The sequence below is a fragment of the Carcharodon carcharias genome, chromosome 9, assembly GCF_017639515.1.
Source record: "Carcharodon carcharias isolate sCarCar2 chromosome 9, sCarCar2.pri, whole genome shotgun sequence".
Lineage (NCBI taxonomy): Eukaryota > Metazoa > Chordata > Chondrichthyes > Lamniformes > Lamnidae > Carcharodon > Carcharodon carcharias.
The window spans coordinates 138684476-138701953 of record NC_054475.1 but is presented as its reverse complement, the minus strand read 5'-3'; the positions used below and the strand labels follow the sequence as shown (position 1 = coordinate 138701953).

The 17478-nt window shown below is 43.8% G+C and overlaps 1 protein-coding gene across 1 annotated transcript in view; it reads right to left on the bottom strand.

Moving 5' to 3' along the window:
* Positions 1–1134: 1134 nt before the first annotated feature.
* The window catches only part of tenm1 (teneurin transmembrane protein 1), an 873954-nt gene continuing 857610 nt past the window's right edge, over positions 1135–17478 (bottom strand). Inside the window, exons 30-31 of the mRNA XM_041195427.1 lie at positions 11222–11364; positions 1135–2898 (exon numbers count right to left, since the gene is read on the bottom strand). Of these exons, the coding sequence (XP_041051361.1) occupies positions 2146–2898; positions 11222–11364 (896 nt within the window). The 3' untranslated portion in view covers positions 1135–2145. The remainder of the gene's footprint in view (positions 2899–11221; positions 11365–17478) is intronic.

Genomic DNA, 17478 nt, shown 5'->3' with positions numbered 1-17478 from the left:
GCCTCAATCACCTGATTTATGCTATTGCCAAAACCCAATTTCATCCCCTATTTACCTTCTCTTGTCTCCACATTATCTTCAATCTGTTCTTGCTCCTCTGACTGATCCCCCTCCTGCCTTTCCAAGGCCGCACTGTCAGATGATGTTATACAGCAGGTAGTACACCATCATAATCCTTAAGGCTCTAGTTAAACTGGTTTCCAGGGTATCCCCAGAAATGCACAATGAATTTTCATTGTGAGCCCTATGATATCTGGGGTGAAACTTTGAAGACTTACCTTTTGGGGTGACAGAGTGCAAGCATGAAGGACTGCCTAAAAATGGAGACATTTGAGGCAGCTGCGAGGTAAAGGAGCATTCACTTGTACATTGTGGTACTGCTATTTGAAGACAAACTGCACTTGGGGAACTGGAATCCTGTGCTGTTGACAAAGTTACAGGAAATGATCAAGGTAACATATGTGGCCACATTGGTTCATTTTGTGATCTTTTCATTCTGGGAAATCCAAATGCTCGCTTTGCTCACAGCAATACTTGGGGCTACTGCTGGTTTGCACTCATCTCCTCCTGTTCACCTTATCCCTTCCCAAGATTTACCGGAGGGCCATTGCTTGTGACTGAAGCAAACCTGTGAGCTGACAATGGATGCCCAATTGGTGTATACAACTTGCTGCCATTATTTAGATAAAGCCTAAAGTAGAGTTTTGGATGAACCTTGGGCCTCTGACTTCTTGCAAGCATTCCAAGCCCTGACTACTTCTGCCCAAAACAGAAGCCAAAGTGAATTTCTCTTGCATTCTGTCTGCTTTAATTGCCTTCTGTGACCACTTACTGCACACTTTTATTGCCCTTTGGTTAAAAATTTGTACGTCTTCCTTTCTTATCCCTAGTTTTCTCATTTATAATGCATCTACCTGATATTTGAACCATTCTCTGTGTTGAACAATATGCCTGGGCCAAATCTAGTCAGCTGCTTGATGCTGTGCCTTTAAGAGCCAAAGCGATTGCAGTGTGAAACCAGTGAAAATCAAGCTTTTGCAATAGCCTGCATTGATCCGCTGATGAATTGGTGAATGAATAAAAGTTAATACCCAGCCCAATTGTGCTACTTTTATTTATAAACTTCCACACAGAATCAGCTGTTTCCACAAATCCAGAACTAACTTCCATCATTATCTTGCTTGAATGCAGATTGCATACTCAGTACATGAAAACACTAACAATTAGCAGGTCGCAATGGCTGGCAATAATAATGTCTACCAGTAACTTCACAACATAATTAAAAAGATTAACAGCTTGTCTGGCTTGTCCTTCTTATACTGCAATTTCTTGTTGACATTTTGCCGAGACTACATCTTAAATTAGTTACACAAAATTTAGTAAAGAAGTTACAATTGTGTGTGTACCTTCTGATACGGTTATACCTGAAAGAGAAAACCAAATTGCTCATTAACCTAGCAATTACACCATCAAATAATTTAAATGAGGAAAGAACTGGTATTAATGGTGAACAATAGAGGTATGCTTTACTGGGGCAATAATGCACATCAGACTTTCACCACACCCACCACTATAAGCAGTTTAAAATAGGTGTGCTGTGCTTTATACATCAACCATACATACTCTCCTTGTTCACAGTATTATAGACAATTCATGATTAAATAAAAAATAAAGAATATCAAAATTAAATAGCTTTAGCTAATATATGTAGCCCAATAATGCCACACACCCTTAGACAATCATTTTGTGACAGAAAATACATGAGTCTGAACTGTTATGAAGAACACAGTTGGCATTTTTTCTAGTGGTACATTAGAGACAAAATACAGTATTTAATGAATGCACTCAACCCCTACTAGTGCATTCTGGACCTAAATATAGAATTATGTCTGATCTGGACGGGTCACTATTTTTCCAATATTACTGATTATGGACCAGATGTGTGGTCTAACCACTAAAAGGAATGCTAAACAGGGGTATTATTAAAATACCATATTTTATCACATTTGAAGGCAGCTTGAAAATTGACTTGTTTCTCCATCACAATATTTACAGGATATCATTCTAGAAAAGAATACAGCAAATCAACAAATGTCTTAAAAACAGGCAGTCTTTGGTGACTGAAAGGCAGGTGTTTCTTCACCGTTACCTCTTTCCTATTTCACTCTGTCTCATAAACTGGATGTTGTTGGCACTGTCGGAAAGATCCGGATACTGTTCCACAAACAATACAAAAAAACCATCGTAGCCTTGTACCCTTCCACTGCTGAGAAGCTGCTGCTTTTCTCCCTCAGTCCAAGACCTGATACCCTCCTCCCCTTCTTGCACCCTGTGCTGTTCCTTTGCCCAGGCTTGGGCTACAGCTCTCTGCCTGGCCATTTCTAACACATGGATCTTTTCTTCTTCAGTGGTGGCACCATACCGAATGTTGAAGCTTAGAGCTCCATACTGTAGCTGAATGTCTGCAAACCTTCTAGTCCTTCTATTCACTACAGAGGTCATCTGAGAGACAGTCACATTGACACCATTTTCCAGTACACGACCTCCTCCTGTATTCCCAATTATGGCTAGGTCTTCTTCTAGAGGTCCTGACTTAACGAAGTAATGAGTATCACGACCATCAATGGTAAAATGAAGACTTTCCAGATAATCAGCCCCGTTGAGAATGGCTGCTATTCGTCTGCTGTCATCACTGGCAACTCCAATGATGTCAGCAGTTACCTTACCATCCTGAATTGCAAACTTCACTCCTTTACCAAACATGGAAGGAACTGCAGCAAATTTTGGTCGATTTTCTTGGCAATTTTTGCGGTTCCTTATGTAAGCCTGGGGCAGACGTTCCAGGGAAATGAAGCTTTTGAGCTGCTTCTGTAGTTCACACTGTACACCTAAAACAACCTGTGAAGAGAAGAGAAAGAGCTCCTGATAAAGTGCACATAAAGAGACAATAGAGTAATATTTCCCCCGGCCATTGTGTGAGTGAGGCTGTGAAGAGAGCAGGAAGATTACTTATCACTATTTCTGCAGGAATTGTAAATGTCCTCTTTTAGGATATTTTTATGAATTCATTTTAAATAGTGAATATAAGCAATATTCTTTCTACGCTGACAATGTCACTGACAGGAAAAAATAATCATCTAATCCCCTATGTAACATCGGATTTGCAAGATTTGTTATGACTCTTAAAGGTATGTTTTGGAGATCTATCTTATTAGGTAGGTCACAATAATATTTGAATAAATCCAAACAGAAAATTCTAGAAATACTCAGCAGGTAAGGCAAAGAGGGAAACATAGTTAACGTTTCAGGTCAATGAATTTTCATCCAAACTGGAAGAAGTTATAAATACATCAGGTTTTAAGTAAGTACAGAAGATGGGCAGTGGGAAAGAACACAAGTGAAGGTCAGTGATAGGGTGGGAGGCTGGAGAGATTAAATGACAAAAGAATGATGGGGCAAAATATTCTCCCCCATTGGGGGGGATGTGCGGGTGCAGGCGGGCAGCCTTCCAATTGGCGACCCCCGTCGGGGGGGTGGGCGCTGCCATTTTACGGGCCAATTAAGGCCTGCCCAGTGTGATGTCCACCAGGAGCTCCCTGTGCGGGCGAGGAGGGATTCCCTCAGCCGGGAAAGAGCACGCAGATCTCCCTGAGGCAAAGTGCTGCCTCAGTGAGATTGGCTCCGATTGAAAACTTTAAATAAGGGTGATAAAAAAATTTCTCTACCATGTTTCCCTCATGTGACACTGTCACATGAATTGGGACATGTCCATAAATTTTATTGAAACATTTCATAAAAAATTAAATACCCTCATGAAACCTCATTCCACCTGTGGATGAGGTTTCATGTTTTTCTCCCGGCCTGTCCGCCAACCTTAAGGTTGGACAGGCAGGTCCATTAATCATCTTAATTAGTTTTTTAATGACCTTAAGAAGCCGTTGACAGTCTGGTGGATGCACAGCTGAGTCGGCTGCGCGCCCACCAAACTGAGAATCTAAATGACGCGGGGTGACGTCGGGACACACGCCCGACATATCCCCGCGCCATTTTACACGTCGGTGAGCGGGCCCTGCCTCTGCTCGCCAACTGAAAGATGCTGCCCATGGTGTAAGGCCAAAGCAGATGGTAAAATGGCACAAGCAAAGAAAGAAATGATGGCTCTTGAGGAGGTTGAAATGGGTATAGCAGAATCATCAACAGCTGTCATTGAAAAGCAAAAAAAACACAAAAAATGTCAGAAGAAGATAATAGAAAACAAAAAACAGAGGTGGGGAGGTGGTTGCAGGTTGCAAATTCAATGTTGAGTCCGGAGGGCTGTAAAATGCCTAATCAAAATTTAGGGGAGGTGGTAGCGGCATAGCGGTATCGTCACTGGATTAGTAGTCCAGAGACCCAGGGTAATGCTCTGGGGACCTGGATTCAAATCCCACCCTGGCAAATGGTGAAATTTGAATTCAATAAAAATCTGACCATGAAACCATTGCCGATTGTAGTAAAAACCCATCTGGTTCACTAATGCCCCCTACGGAAGGAAATCTGCTGTCCTTACCTGGTCTGGCCTACATGTGACTCTAGACCCACAGCAAAGTGGTTGACTCCTAAATGCCCTCAGAACAAGGGCAATTAGGGATGGGCAATAAATGCTGGCTGGGCCAGTGATGCCCACATCCTGTGAACGAATAAAAAAATCATGAGGTGCAGCCAAATGCAGAGATGCCAGAGTGGGGCGTGACTGAGAATTAAAATGACAGGCAATGGGAGTCACGCTTACAGACTGAAGGGAGATGTTGCATTTGTTCTCCCCATGTAAAATACAGAGTCAAATGAAGAACAAGCCGATGATGATGATTCTGCTTTTCCTATTTATACCTCCTCAAGATCCAGCTTTTGTTTTTAACTTGTCTCATTACCATTTCCTTTCACTTTGCACCATCAGCCTTTTTGTCATTTAATCTCTCCTGCCTTCCACTCGATCACAGACCTTTCATTTTATTCTACCCCCTCCCACTTTTTCCTGCCTCTGTACTTGCTTAAACCCTATTACATCTCTTTTCCAATTCTGACGAATAGTCATCAACCTGAAATGTTAAATCCTATCCCTTTCCACAGATGCTGCCAGCCATGCCAGCACTTTCTGCTTTTATTTTGGGTTTCCAGCAACTGCAATATTTTGCTTTTGAATGAATCTAAAAATGATTAGATAGCAGAGGCAATCATTCACTAACTAACCTGTGTTAGGAATCAGAAAAATTGTGCCCATGCCAGTGCTGCCTCCAGATTAGAGCTATTTACTGAACCACTTTCTTTATTTTTGCTATGGTACTTATCCAATTCCATTTTAATGCTGTGCAGACTTATTTTTGATTGTCACTCTGGTAATCTACTCCATATTCTAATATTGTTTTGTATGGAAAACCTACACCCATGCATTTCAAAACTCCATTGAACTGCATGGCCACAATTTGACATCAAGCTATGGACCTTTCCGAAATACAGTCCATCACTCTTGCAACTGATCTGTCACAGACACAGACTTTGTAAGGAGAATGAACATTAGCGTACTAAAACCCATTTAACCTCATAAGGTCATATGTAGAAATTTTAAAGTAAACTAAGGGCAGAATCGTCCCAGATTTGCACTAAGTGCAGTAGTGGGTGGGAAAATTTTACCCGTTGGCTGCAATGGCAAATCATCCCAATCCCGCCTCATGAATCATGCATCCCTCTCATTCGCCCATCCCGCCGTCACATCAGGCCTTCAGTATTCCGGGCGCCATATTTAAAGGCCGCCCCTGCAAAGAGCTAGCTCTCTTTAAGAGATAGGAAGCTGCTGTGAACTAATGGTTGCCAAAGGAAGGAAACATGCTGCCTCCAGATTTAGCGACGCCTCCCTGGAGTGCTGACTGGATGCAGTGGACGCCTCCTGCAGAGTTCTCTATCCCCACCCTGGGGGCAAGCAAGGTCACCAATCCAGCATGGGAGGCGGTGGCAGCTGTGATCAGCGCCAACTCCTTGCAAAGGAGGACAGCCACCCAGTACCGAAAGAGGGTGAATGGTCTCATCTGTTCTGCCAGGGTAAGTTACTCTTCTCACCACTCTCAACTAACACACTCACAAACGCATCACATATTCATAAGGATCTCACACCTCAAAGGACAACACCACTAACTCTCACACACACCCTCGCATCTCCATCAGGCTCATACGCTCCAGAGCTTGTGTTCTCATCTCGTCCATGTCTCCGCTCACCAGATAAACGTTTATGCAGTGCCATGCATCCTGCTCACACTCTCTCCATCTGTTTTCATGCAGAAGAAGCTGGCTGACAACAGCAGGGAGAGGTCCCAGACCCGGGGTGGAGTGGCCACATTAGGAACTTCACTCACTTTGAGGAGCCTGCCATTGCGCTGACAACTGAGGAGGTGGACTGTGCCTGTGATGATGGGGAGGTCAGCAGCAAACACCCACATGAGCATCCTGCACCCCACCATCCTTCTCTCAATGCAATTGTGAGCACACTCTGTCCTGCTTTTGGCTCTGCTGCTGTACACTAATTGTCTCTACTTTGGTTCACAGGGAGCTCTGCAAAGCGACTGACACCCCCAGCCCAGCCAGTCCCTCAGCTCCACCCACTTCCTCATCTTCAGACAAGAGGACACCTCCTCCATTGGAAAACTGGAAATAAGCAGCCTGGGAGATCCATCACAGCACTCACCCACATCCTGCTCCTGCACTGAGACACACACCTCGGTGGGACCTAGATCTAGGGCAGAAACCAGTTCACAATCTGGTGGTCACTGCACAGACACGTGTTTACAACAGAAGGAGGCAGGTTCAGCCAAGCTCCCCAGTACCCAGATGACAGCTGGGGAAGAGGCATCTGTGAGGTCTGGATTCGGCCTTCTAACTCATCGAGGAGAGCCAGCAGAAGGGTGAACATCACGCAGAGATGTTGGAAGCCCTCATCAGAGTGGCGCATGAGTCGGAGAAGACCTGCTCTCTGATGAACTGGTGCCCACATGTGCATGCATGGAGGTCTCCATGGGAAGGACGGCAGACGCCATGGACATCCTGGTCCAGTAGAGCTTGGAGATGTGCACATACCTGCACTCCATCACGGTAGCCAAGGGTGAGTTCCTGCAGTGGCAATGCAAGAGGGAAATGAGGCAGCTCGCCATCCCTTCAGGTGCTCCTTCCCCTCAAGGAGTCAGCCCGGGGCCCTCAGGCACCCAAAGGGAGGAGGAGCGGCAGCTGGACACTCCTGGTACATCCACTCAAGAATCTCAGAGGCTCCCTCTCCCTCTGAGTCCCCTTTGCCTGTGACCCCCTCTTACATTGTGGGGGGAACCGGCTGGCCCACTGGAGAACAGCCAAAGCAAGCCAGTTCCCTCAATGTCTCGGCTCTCCAGAGGACGCACAGCAAAGTCATCAGGGGCAACAGGGGCAACAGGCCCAACCATTGCTCAGGCTGTCTCCACCCCTGCCTGTTAGGCCTAAAAAAGTTAAGAAATTTTGATCACAAGTGGACACTTGACACTTTATAATCTGAAAATACATTCACTTTCACTGAATAATGTGCAATGGTATCTTTCAGTTTTGTTGACAGGCTTCACGAGTCCTCCCACTGCATCTCCTACCTCCGACCCCCCAATCCGCCACTAGCAGTTCAGCTGCACACAGTTGACCCACGAGTGATTCTGGAGGGAGAAGTGTGTCCATGGCAGAGCCTTTTGGAGACACGTGCAAACACACTCCCACACATGGGATCCTTCCTCCATCACATTCATCTCAATGCCCTGAGCATTTTCAATGCTGCCTCCTGGGGTTCACCTTCAGTTGTCCGTCTGAGCTGACCTGCATCTCCGCCCACCCTCTGATCACACTCCCATGCAGCACCTCATCCGGCCCAACTTGAGTCTCCTTTCACTTTTGGGTCAGAAGCATAGTGCTGGCAAAGTTTGTCTTCAGCTTTCCTTTCCTCTCCCCCAATTAACCATGTCCTTCCCCCCATTACTGTCGACCCCCCTGGCATCACCTTCCTCCTCCCCGCCTTCACCTAGCAGCCAGAACCCTTTTCTTTTGAAGATGTCCAGGCGAACGTACACATTTCCTACCATCCTGAGAGTCCCAACACCATCCACATCGACCTCCCTGACCTACCCAGGGTCCGTGTCTGCCTCCGGGTCCCCACCTACCACTCTCGCCATCCCTTCTACTGCCACCGTCAAACCTTCACCCTCCCACCCTCCCGACTCACACTACCCTCTCTCATTTTCACCATTCCCTCCTACCACGCCCACACTCATTTTGATCCTCAGGAGGCAGGCATTGACTCTACAAGCCCGTCCTTTGCAGATGCACCTGGACATCTCCCCCTTCACTCCTTCCTCCTCCTTTTCTCCTTTCTCCCCCCTTTCTCCTTCCTTTTCCCTTCAGGACTGCTTCCCCCCTTCTGGCTTCTTTCCCCACTCTGGACTCCTTCCCTTACACCTTCCTCCCACATACACCTACCTCCCCAAATGCCGTATTCTTGTCTGTTACACCCTCTTCACCACTCTCCCTCCCGCCCCCCAACCTCACCCCCAATGACACCATTGTTCCCCCTCCCAATATCAGCCCCCGCCACCATTGTTACCCCCCTCCCAACCTCGCCCCCCGACACCATGAACCCCCCTCCCAACATCACCCCTCTGACACCATCATTTCCCCCTCCCAACCTCATCGCCCTCCCCAACACACCTTCCTCAAAGCGAAACCTCCTTCTTCCAGCAGCCCCCACCACCCCCCCACCCTCCCCCCGCCCCCACTGCCGGCTACACTTTCCTCTCCACCCCTTCAACGATCATTGGTAGCAGACAATGGCCAAAGCACTGATGTCCCAAAGCAGACCCTCAACGGTGACCTTCCTGTTTCCATGAGCTGCTTTGCGGTTGAGCCGTGTCCAGGAGAATCCACCCAGCATGTGATGCACATTCCTCCAGGGTCCTGTAGCCATAGGGCTCCAGCATCTTCTGCTCCTCGGATGTCCATGATGTGAGCAAAGCCCTGACGGTAAGTCTCGACTTCTGCATGTCACACTTGTCAAGAAGTGTTCTACACCCACATGTTTTCACGCCGACATGGGCGGTAAATTTGGCATGGGGGAATGATTCTGGCGGGCTGGTCTTATAAAGATATGCAGCTGTATTACAATGAAGTTCCCGTTGTGCAGTGGCAGGAAACACAGCCCACTATGACGGGCGGAGCAGACAATTGTAAACTAGTTTCACAACATCGTGAAACCAATTTTTGGCTTTCCTACCATATTGTCCGCTCACGCCCATCATGACGCCCAACACCAACAGGCAGAGGAAGTTCCACCCTAAGAGTACAAACATTTGTAAAAGAGCACCACTTTAATAGATTTTCAAGGTATAATATCGCCATATTTTAACTCACCATTTGCTGCAGGTGACCTCTACCCATTACTGGTCTTGAACTTTCCCTAGCTAATGCCTGCCTGAATTTGGTACAATTCCAATCGGAGACTGAGCAAAGTAGGATTTAAAACCAAAGCACTGCATCAGAATTATTAGGTATTAGGGATTTGCCGATCATTCCAGAATGGTTCTAAAAATACAATGGATTTATAATATTTTCTTTGACATTTTTCAGAGAATAAAATATTCTACCTTTCTATGTACAATGCCAATTTTATGGCATAACAGATCATACTGGAATTCTCCACTTGGGTGAAGCAGTCCTAATGTTCATCACAAAATAGTATTAACAGTAAGCGATAACCTAATGTGACATTTTATATATAATTAAGTCTGCCCAAAGAGAGGAATGAAGAATCTCCATACTGTTTAGCAGTTAAGTATAGACTGGCAGGGAAACTAGGAGTAGGCATTCTGGATGGATTTTTTGGTTGGGGAATGATTCAATGAGCTTTGGAGAAAGGGGGAAAATACTGTTTCTATATGTATAATTGTGTTGGCTTCTAGTAATTATGCAATAAATACATCATAGAATATCATCCTGGTCGTCATGAGCACCATAACGCTTGTCACCAAGAATTACCTTGGGTAATCTTATTATTTTTCTGTACATGGGACTTTGATTTGAACAAGTTAATTGCTGTTTCTCTCTGCAACAGAGCAGTGTCTATACTCTAAAAGCACTTAACTGGCTGTGAAACACATTGGGATGTCCTGAGTTCAAGAAAAGTGCTTATATAAATGCAAGCTAATTATAGTCACTGCTGTAATGCACAACAAGCAACTTGCACACAGCCAGAACTCTCAAACAGTACTGAGATAAATGATGAATTTAAACTGTTTTAGTGGTGGTGGTTAAGAGGTAAATGTTGGCAGGGCAGTGGAAGAATGCCCCATCTATCTTCAAATATTGCCCAAGGGTCTTTTACATCCATCTAAGATTGCACAAGTCACCCTGGTTTAACTTGATGTCCAAACAACCCATGATGCAGCACTCACTTAGTCGAGCTGAGATTTTGTGCCCAAGTACTGGAATGGGAATTGAATTTACAACCTTCTGACTCAGGTAAGAATGCTACCACTGAGCCAAGACTGGCACCTTTTAAACTGTAATGATGGTCTTCAATGAAAGTAAACCTTTCTTTAAAAAAATAGTTCCTTTCACATCCAAAATTGACAATGTAATTCTGGAAGAAATAACAAGGTAAATGAACACTTTTAACATATTTATAGGGGGGATAGATTTGAAATGATAGGAATTAGGTAAAATTGCAGTTAAAAATAAGTAAACTGGGAAATGAGAGAGAATGGGGAAATACATAGACAACAGGGCTGGCTTGATTATCTTACACATTATTTTATGTTAATGGCACTACTCACTCTCTGCTAGCTCAGTTGCTCAAGGCAGTAACTAACAATCTTACAGATCAGGCTGGAGGGATTGGGATCCCAATCCCCTTGGGATCTAATGGAGAAAATCAGGCAAAGGATTCACTCCAATTCAGTGGCCTTCCTTGAAAATGCAGGTGTACGGAGGCTAAATGAGAACAGGATTGGGTGCAGCCCTTAAGAAAGCCAGCCCAATGATGTGTATTACTTGGGTTCATACATAAAGACTTGGGTAAGGTAATGGATAGTTGATGGTGTCCATGGTGCATGAGTGAGTGCTTTCATAAAAGGAGAGGAGAAAATTGAAAAAATAAATTAAATAAAAGGTAGGGAAATGTGTTTGCTCATCATACCTTGCTCGGATCCCAATTTTGTGTTCTGGATTGAGTTTTCAGAAGTTCATAGGTTGCTTCCATGACATTCATTTCTGGCTTTGGAAATCCAGGCACTACATTGTGCAACTGGAACCCAAAAAGCTGCAGCCAACTTCCAATGTCTATAAACCCAAAAGAAAAATAATAGAAAAAATAAGTAACATATATTCATATTAGCACAATTTTGTAAATCATGGCTTTGTACATAACAATTATTAAAGCTATATTAGTTATGATTAAACATTGATAGTTGCTCAGTATAAACTAGACCTTTACTACAAAATCTACCTGACATACCATAAACAGTTGACTGCACTGGACAGAGTCAAAGAAGGAAGAGCTGTGCATGATGCATGGAGGTAATGAGCTTGATGGGTCAGACGGCCTTTTCTCACTTCACACCTTACTTGTTGAGAAATTTGGCCAATATTTATCCAGCAACAGATTACATGACACTCACCTCCTTAGCTATTAAAGGTCAGTTAGAAAGAATGGAGATTTACTTGGGTTATATTAAGACACAGGGAAGAAATAAAAGCCAGCGATCAGCAGAGATGTAGAGAGAAAGGTACATCATAAAGAATGGCCCACTTGAACTAAAATATCCTATCCAGGAACAACAGAGACGCAAGACAGGAAAGGAAAGATTACTATAAAGTTTTGCTCAGGCTGTGCATTTCATATGGATGATACAAATCCCAACCATAGTTTATATGTAAAATTTTTTCTAAAAACATTTCTTCATCTGACTGCTCACATATGGCAAACATCTATTCTCATGGATTCGGGGCATTAGGAATGACTGACAATATCTTCCATAGTGAAAACTCAAACCAAAACACAGGACTGGGCCTTCAGTAAGGTACAAGCAAAACCATTTCCCTAAGTTTTGTTTTGCCAATTTACTGTTCGTTTTGTTCTGCTCCTCAGTAACTAATGCTTGGGTATCGCTAGCATCAGCCCTCGAAAGCCTTGGGTAAAATTTTACATCCCGCAGGCGGGCGCAAGTCCGACCAGATTGGGAGGAAAATAATGCGCGATGACGTCGGGTGAGCGTCCTGACATCATCGCACACTTGTGCAGGGTTGGCAGCATGCCCGCCGACAATTAAGAGGTCCATTAAGGCTAGTAATCAATCAATTTAATCCTATTTTTCACTGACCGTTCAACCTTACGGTTGGTGGACAGGCAAATAGGCCAAGCGACCTTTGCATTTTTTATGAAACCTCATCCAATAGACAGATAAGGTTTCCAACAGTGAGTAAACAAAAAATAAACATTTTGAAACATTTTTAATATGGCCCTGTTCATGTGACTGAGCCACATGTGGGGACATGTTTCCCTTATTTTTAAAATCTTTATTTTTCACTTTAAAATTCTTCAGCTCCCTGAAGCAGCTCTGTGCCTTCAGGGAGCTATCAGCGTGTGCTGCCCCGCGCTTGCACAGACTTCAGTGCTCGCACTCCACCTGCCCCCACCCGGGCAGCACTGAGGCTCTTAGTGCACGTTTCACGCTGGCTGCCCGTTAATTGGCCAGCTAGCATGAAATCGCGGTGAGAGCCTAGTCGCGGGCAGTGGTCCGTTTCATGACTATTCCCGGGCCTGCCTGCCTGACAAAGGGAAAATCCTGCCCCTTGTCCAAATGGCCAGTGCTCATATAAGCCTAAAATTTAAGTCATTCAAAAACCAGATGATGAAGTAGGAAACCAGAGACCAATCTTTTTCCTTATTATTAGATTTATTTACTGTGGTAATAATGGTTTTACTTAGTGTTTAAGAAGAATGCTTGTTAAGGAAGATCACGTGATCTTTTGTACCCAATAGGAGAGTAGCATGGGCTACCTCAGCAGTTAGTAGTTAAAGCACACATGTAGTTGCTGCTGAGTACCTTTGTAAATAAACTAGAAGTTTTCCACCTAAGAAGTGTCTGCTGATCAACTCTAGCAATAGTGCCAACTCAGCCACCACTCACAACAAACTGGCGATGAGGATAAAACAAGTTTAACAGAAGAAATCAAGAGAAACAAAACTGGCACTGTACCTTGCCCAGCAATTGTAAGTAGAAGTTCTGTTTGAATCGAAGGAGTAATTCCCACTCAGAATGCCCCAATTTGGAAGAATTGATCATTTTGATCTAACCAAGGACGGTTGGTCTTATTATATTGAACATCTCAAGTGAAGGAGATTATGGGGGAAGAGAAGAGATGAGTGATCCTCTTAAGTACAAGTGAGAATAAAATCTATGGTTCGATTCAAAGTTTGATGGCACCCAGTGCCCCAGATTCAAAAAATTTTGATGAATTGGTGGACCTCATGAAGGGTCATTGACCACCAAAGCCCTCAGTAACAATGCAAATGTCCAAGTTTAACTCAAGATATAGAGCCCCGGGGGAGACAGTTGCATGCTATGTGGCAAGTTTAAAGCAGTTAACAGAACATTGTAAGTTTGGTACATCTCTAAATGACATGCTCAGATTTTGTTTAAAGTACGGTGTGAATGAGAACACAATTCAGAAAAGATTGTTGTCCGAAGCAAACCTAGATTTCAAGAAGGCACCAGAGATAACACTGGCCATGGAAAGCACAGTAAGAGATTTAAAAGCCATACAGGGTGCACAAAATGGCACCATCCTCCGCATCAGGCGGGAAATCCCAACCAAAAAGGCTGCCGAGACTCTGCCGAGAAGCGGAAAATAACCCACTGCTAGCTGGAAAATGAGAAAAATGACTTAGCAGCGAAAACAAAGAATATTTCAATAGAGGTGAAGACAAACAGTCTTCTAACAATTGGCAGTTTAAAAAAATTGAATGTTATTATTGTCACAGTAATGGACATATAATGGGACAGTGAAAGGAAAGATTCAAGCAGGCTTTTGAACAAAAGAAAAAAAGAGTGAGATCTAAAATGTAGAAGAACCTGAAACAACAAATTCAGATATTTATTCATTGCTTAATCTGAAAGTTGGAAAGACAGAACCAATATTTGTAACAGTGAAAGTAAATAGTAGACCTTTTAGAATGGAAGTGGACACAGGAGCTTCCACTCAGTAACTGGAGAACATACCTTCAGGTATCTGAATAATGGGGAACATCAATTAAATTTAGAAGAAACAGCTGCCCAATTAAAAACATACAGGGGTGAAGACATTCGAGTCAGAGGCATAAGTAGGGCATCAGTCCATTATGGAAACCAATCAGCAAAGTTACTCTTGATGGTGGTAGCTGGCAAGGGGCCAAGCCTCCTGGGGCGAAACTGACTAAAGGAATTTAACTTAGAATGGGCTGAAATTTTCCAGTTGAAAGCAAGTGGATTACCAGAGCTACTTTAAAAGTAAACCACAGTCTTCAAGGATGAACTTGGGAAGATCCAGAGGCTGCAGGCAAGATTCATGTGGATCCAGAGGCAACCCACCCCGATTCATGAAGGCGAGACCTGTACCTTTTGCACTTGGAGAAAAAGTTCGACACTGAACTGGACAGACTAGAAAAACTGGGTGTTATACAATGGTGCTGGCAGCGCCCATAGTCCTTGTCCTTAAACCCGACCAAAGTGTCCGAATTTGTGGAGACTACAATTCAACGGTTAATAAAGTAGCTAAGCTTGACAGACACCCCATACCAAAAATTGAAGACCCATATACCAAGCTGGCAGGTGGAACCACCTACACGAAGATTGATAAGACTCATGCTTATCAACAACTAGAGTTAGGTAATGCCTCCCGGGAACTTGTCACAATTAATACCCACAAAGGATTGTATCAATATACTCAATTGCCTTTCGGCATCTCGTCAGTTTGTGCCATCTTCCAGAGAACAGTGGAAAATTTACTGCAAGGACTGCCCAGGTTGCAATCTATTTAGATGATGTTTGGGTGACAGGATTCACTGAAAAAGAGCATCTTAAAATATTTCTTGCAAGCTGGAGTGCGTTTAAAAAAAGAAAAGTGCATGTTCCAAGTGAGGGAAGTAATCTATTTGGGCTACTGGGTTGAAGAGAAAGTGAGAGTCTTATGAGAGGTGCCCGTGCCAAAATCATCCAAGGAATGGTCAATTATTATGGGTAGTTCTTACCCAACGTCTACAGAACTGACCCCCTCTACATTATCTGCTCAAAGAGAACCAATGTTGGTCTTGGGAGGTGCCCCAGAAAATGCTTTTATAAAGGTGGAACAATTGTTGTACTGGTCCAACCTATTAGTGCATTATGACCAGAAGAAAGAATTGGCTGTCATGTGATGCATCCCCCCCTATGGAGTGGGAGCAGTGGTCTCCCATCGGATGGACGATAGCATGGAACGGCCTATTGGTTACGTATCAAGAACGCTCACCACAGCAGAAAAGGGATATTAGCAAATAGAAAAAGGCTTGTCAATTATCTTTAGTGTCAAGAAATTTCACCGGTACATACATGGCTGCCATTTTACAATTGGTTCAGACCACAAGCCATTGCCCGGATTGTTCAGCAAGGGCAAGGCTATACCACCCATCGCCTTGGCAAGAATACGATGATGGGCTTTAATCCTGGTAACACATAAGTACACTTTCATACATAGGCCTGGAAATCAAATTGCAAACGCCGATGCACTTAGTCATTTGCCTTTACAAGAAAATGATGATGACATCCCAGTTCCACAAGAACTTGTTTTATTATTAAATTTCTTAGATTTCTCACCAGTATGCGCTCAACAGATCAGAGACTGGACAAGTTGGGACCCAGTCCTATCTCAAGTACAAGAACAAGTGCTTCATGGTTGGTCACAAGAGCCTGTACCTGACAAAATGAAACAGTACTTTAACAGAAAACATGAAATAACCAACCAGGATGACATCTTATTGTGGGGAACCTGAGTGATATTACCTCCAAAGGGGAGGGAGCCACTTCTAATTGAATTATACAGCGCACATCCAGGAATATCCCGAATAAAGTCCACAGCTTGCAGCTACCTTTGGTGGTCTGAGATGGATGGTGAACTAGAGAATTTAGTGAAGAATTGTGTGCAATGTCAGCAACTACAAAAGTTGCCTTCAACAGCTCAGTTACACCCTTAGGAGTGGCCAGGAAAACCATGGGTTCAATTACACATCAGCCATATGGGACCTTTCGTGGGAACAATGTTTCTGCTCATTGTCAGCGCCCACTCAAAAAGGATGGACATATATGAGGTGAAGTCACCAATATCTTCTGCTACAATTGAGAAGCTACATCAAAGTTTTGCCATTAACGGACTAACAGAAGTAGTCGTTTGTGATAATGGCACAGCATTTACGAGTGCTGAGTTTCAACGGTTTATCAGCCTCAGCAGTATCACTTATGCAAAAACTTCACCCTTCCTCAAATCAACTGGCCAAAAGGGCAGTTCAAACATTCAAGGCAGGCATGAAGAAGCTAACGAGATTCCTTAGCAACCAAGCTAGCATGCGTTCTTTTCCATTATAGGGCCACCCCTCATGCAACAACAGATATCACACCTGTGGAGTTATTGCTGAAATGCCACATCAAATTTAGAGGGGAAGGTGGAAAGGAGTCAGAGAAACCAGGAAACTAGACATGACTGGCATAGGCGTGAGAACAAACTTACCATGGGAGAGACAGTATACGGTGAAGAACTTTGGAGCAGGGCCAAAGTGATTACCGGGTGAAATAAGTGCAGTGGCTAGACCGCTATCTTACCACGTGGAGGTGGAAGGCCAAGTCATAAGGAGACAAGTGGATCATTTAAGGAAGATAGAAACAAATCACCAAGAATTTATTCCACCAGTGTTCACGACTGGATCAGCATTTCCTGTTGAATGTACTCAACCTAGTACAGACATGTCTGATATTCCTGTAAAATTTGAGGATACAGAACTGCAGGAGCCCACTGAAGCACCAGATGTTCAGGTAACTCTGGAAAAGGTGGTTCCTGACAAAGCATCAGAAGTTGTAGAGCTGAGATGCTCTACATGCCTAAGGAAACCTCCAGGAAGACTGAATTTATAAATTACTTACTAGTATAAATATTTTGCTGTCTTGAGAAAATTGTACTTGTAAATATAAAATGTATATTCAAGTAAAGGGGGAGGGATGTGGTAATTATGGTTTTATTTAGTGTGTAATATACCTTTAAGAAGAATGCTTAAGGAAGATCACATGATCTTTAGTACCCACTAGGAGAGTAGTGTGGGCTACCTCAATAGTTCGTAGTTGGTAGTGTAGAGACAGAGTTTAAAGTGAAAGCACAAGTGTAGTTGATGCT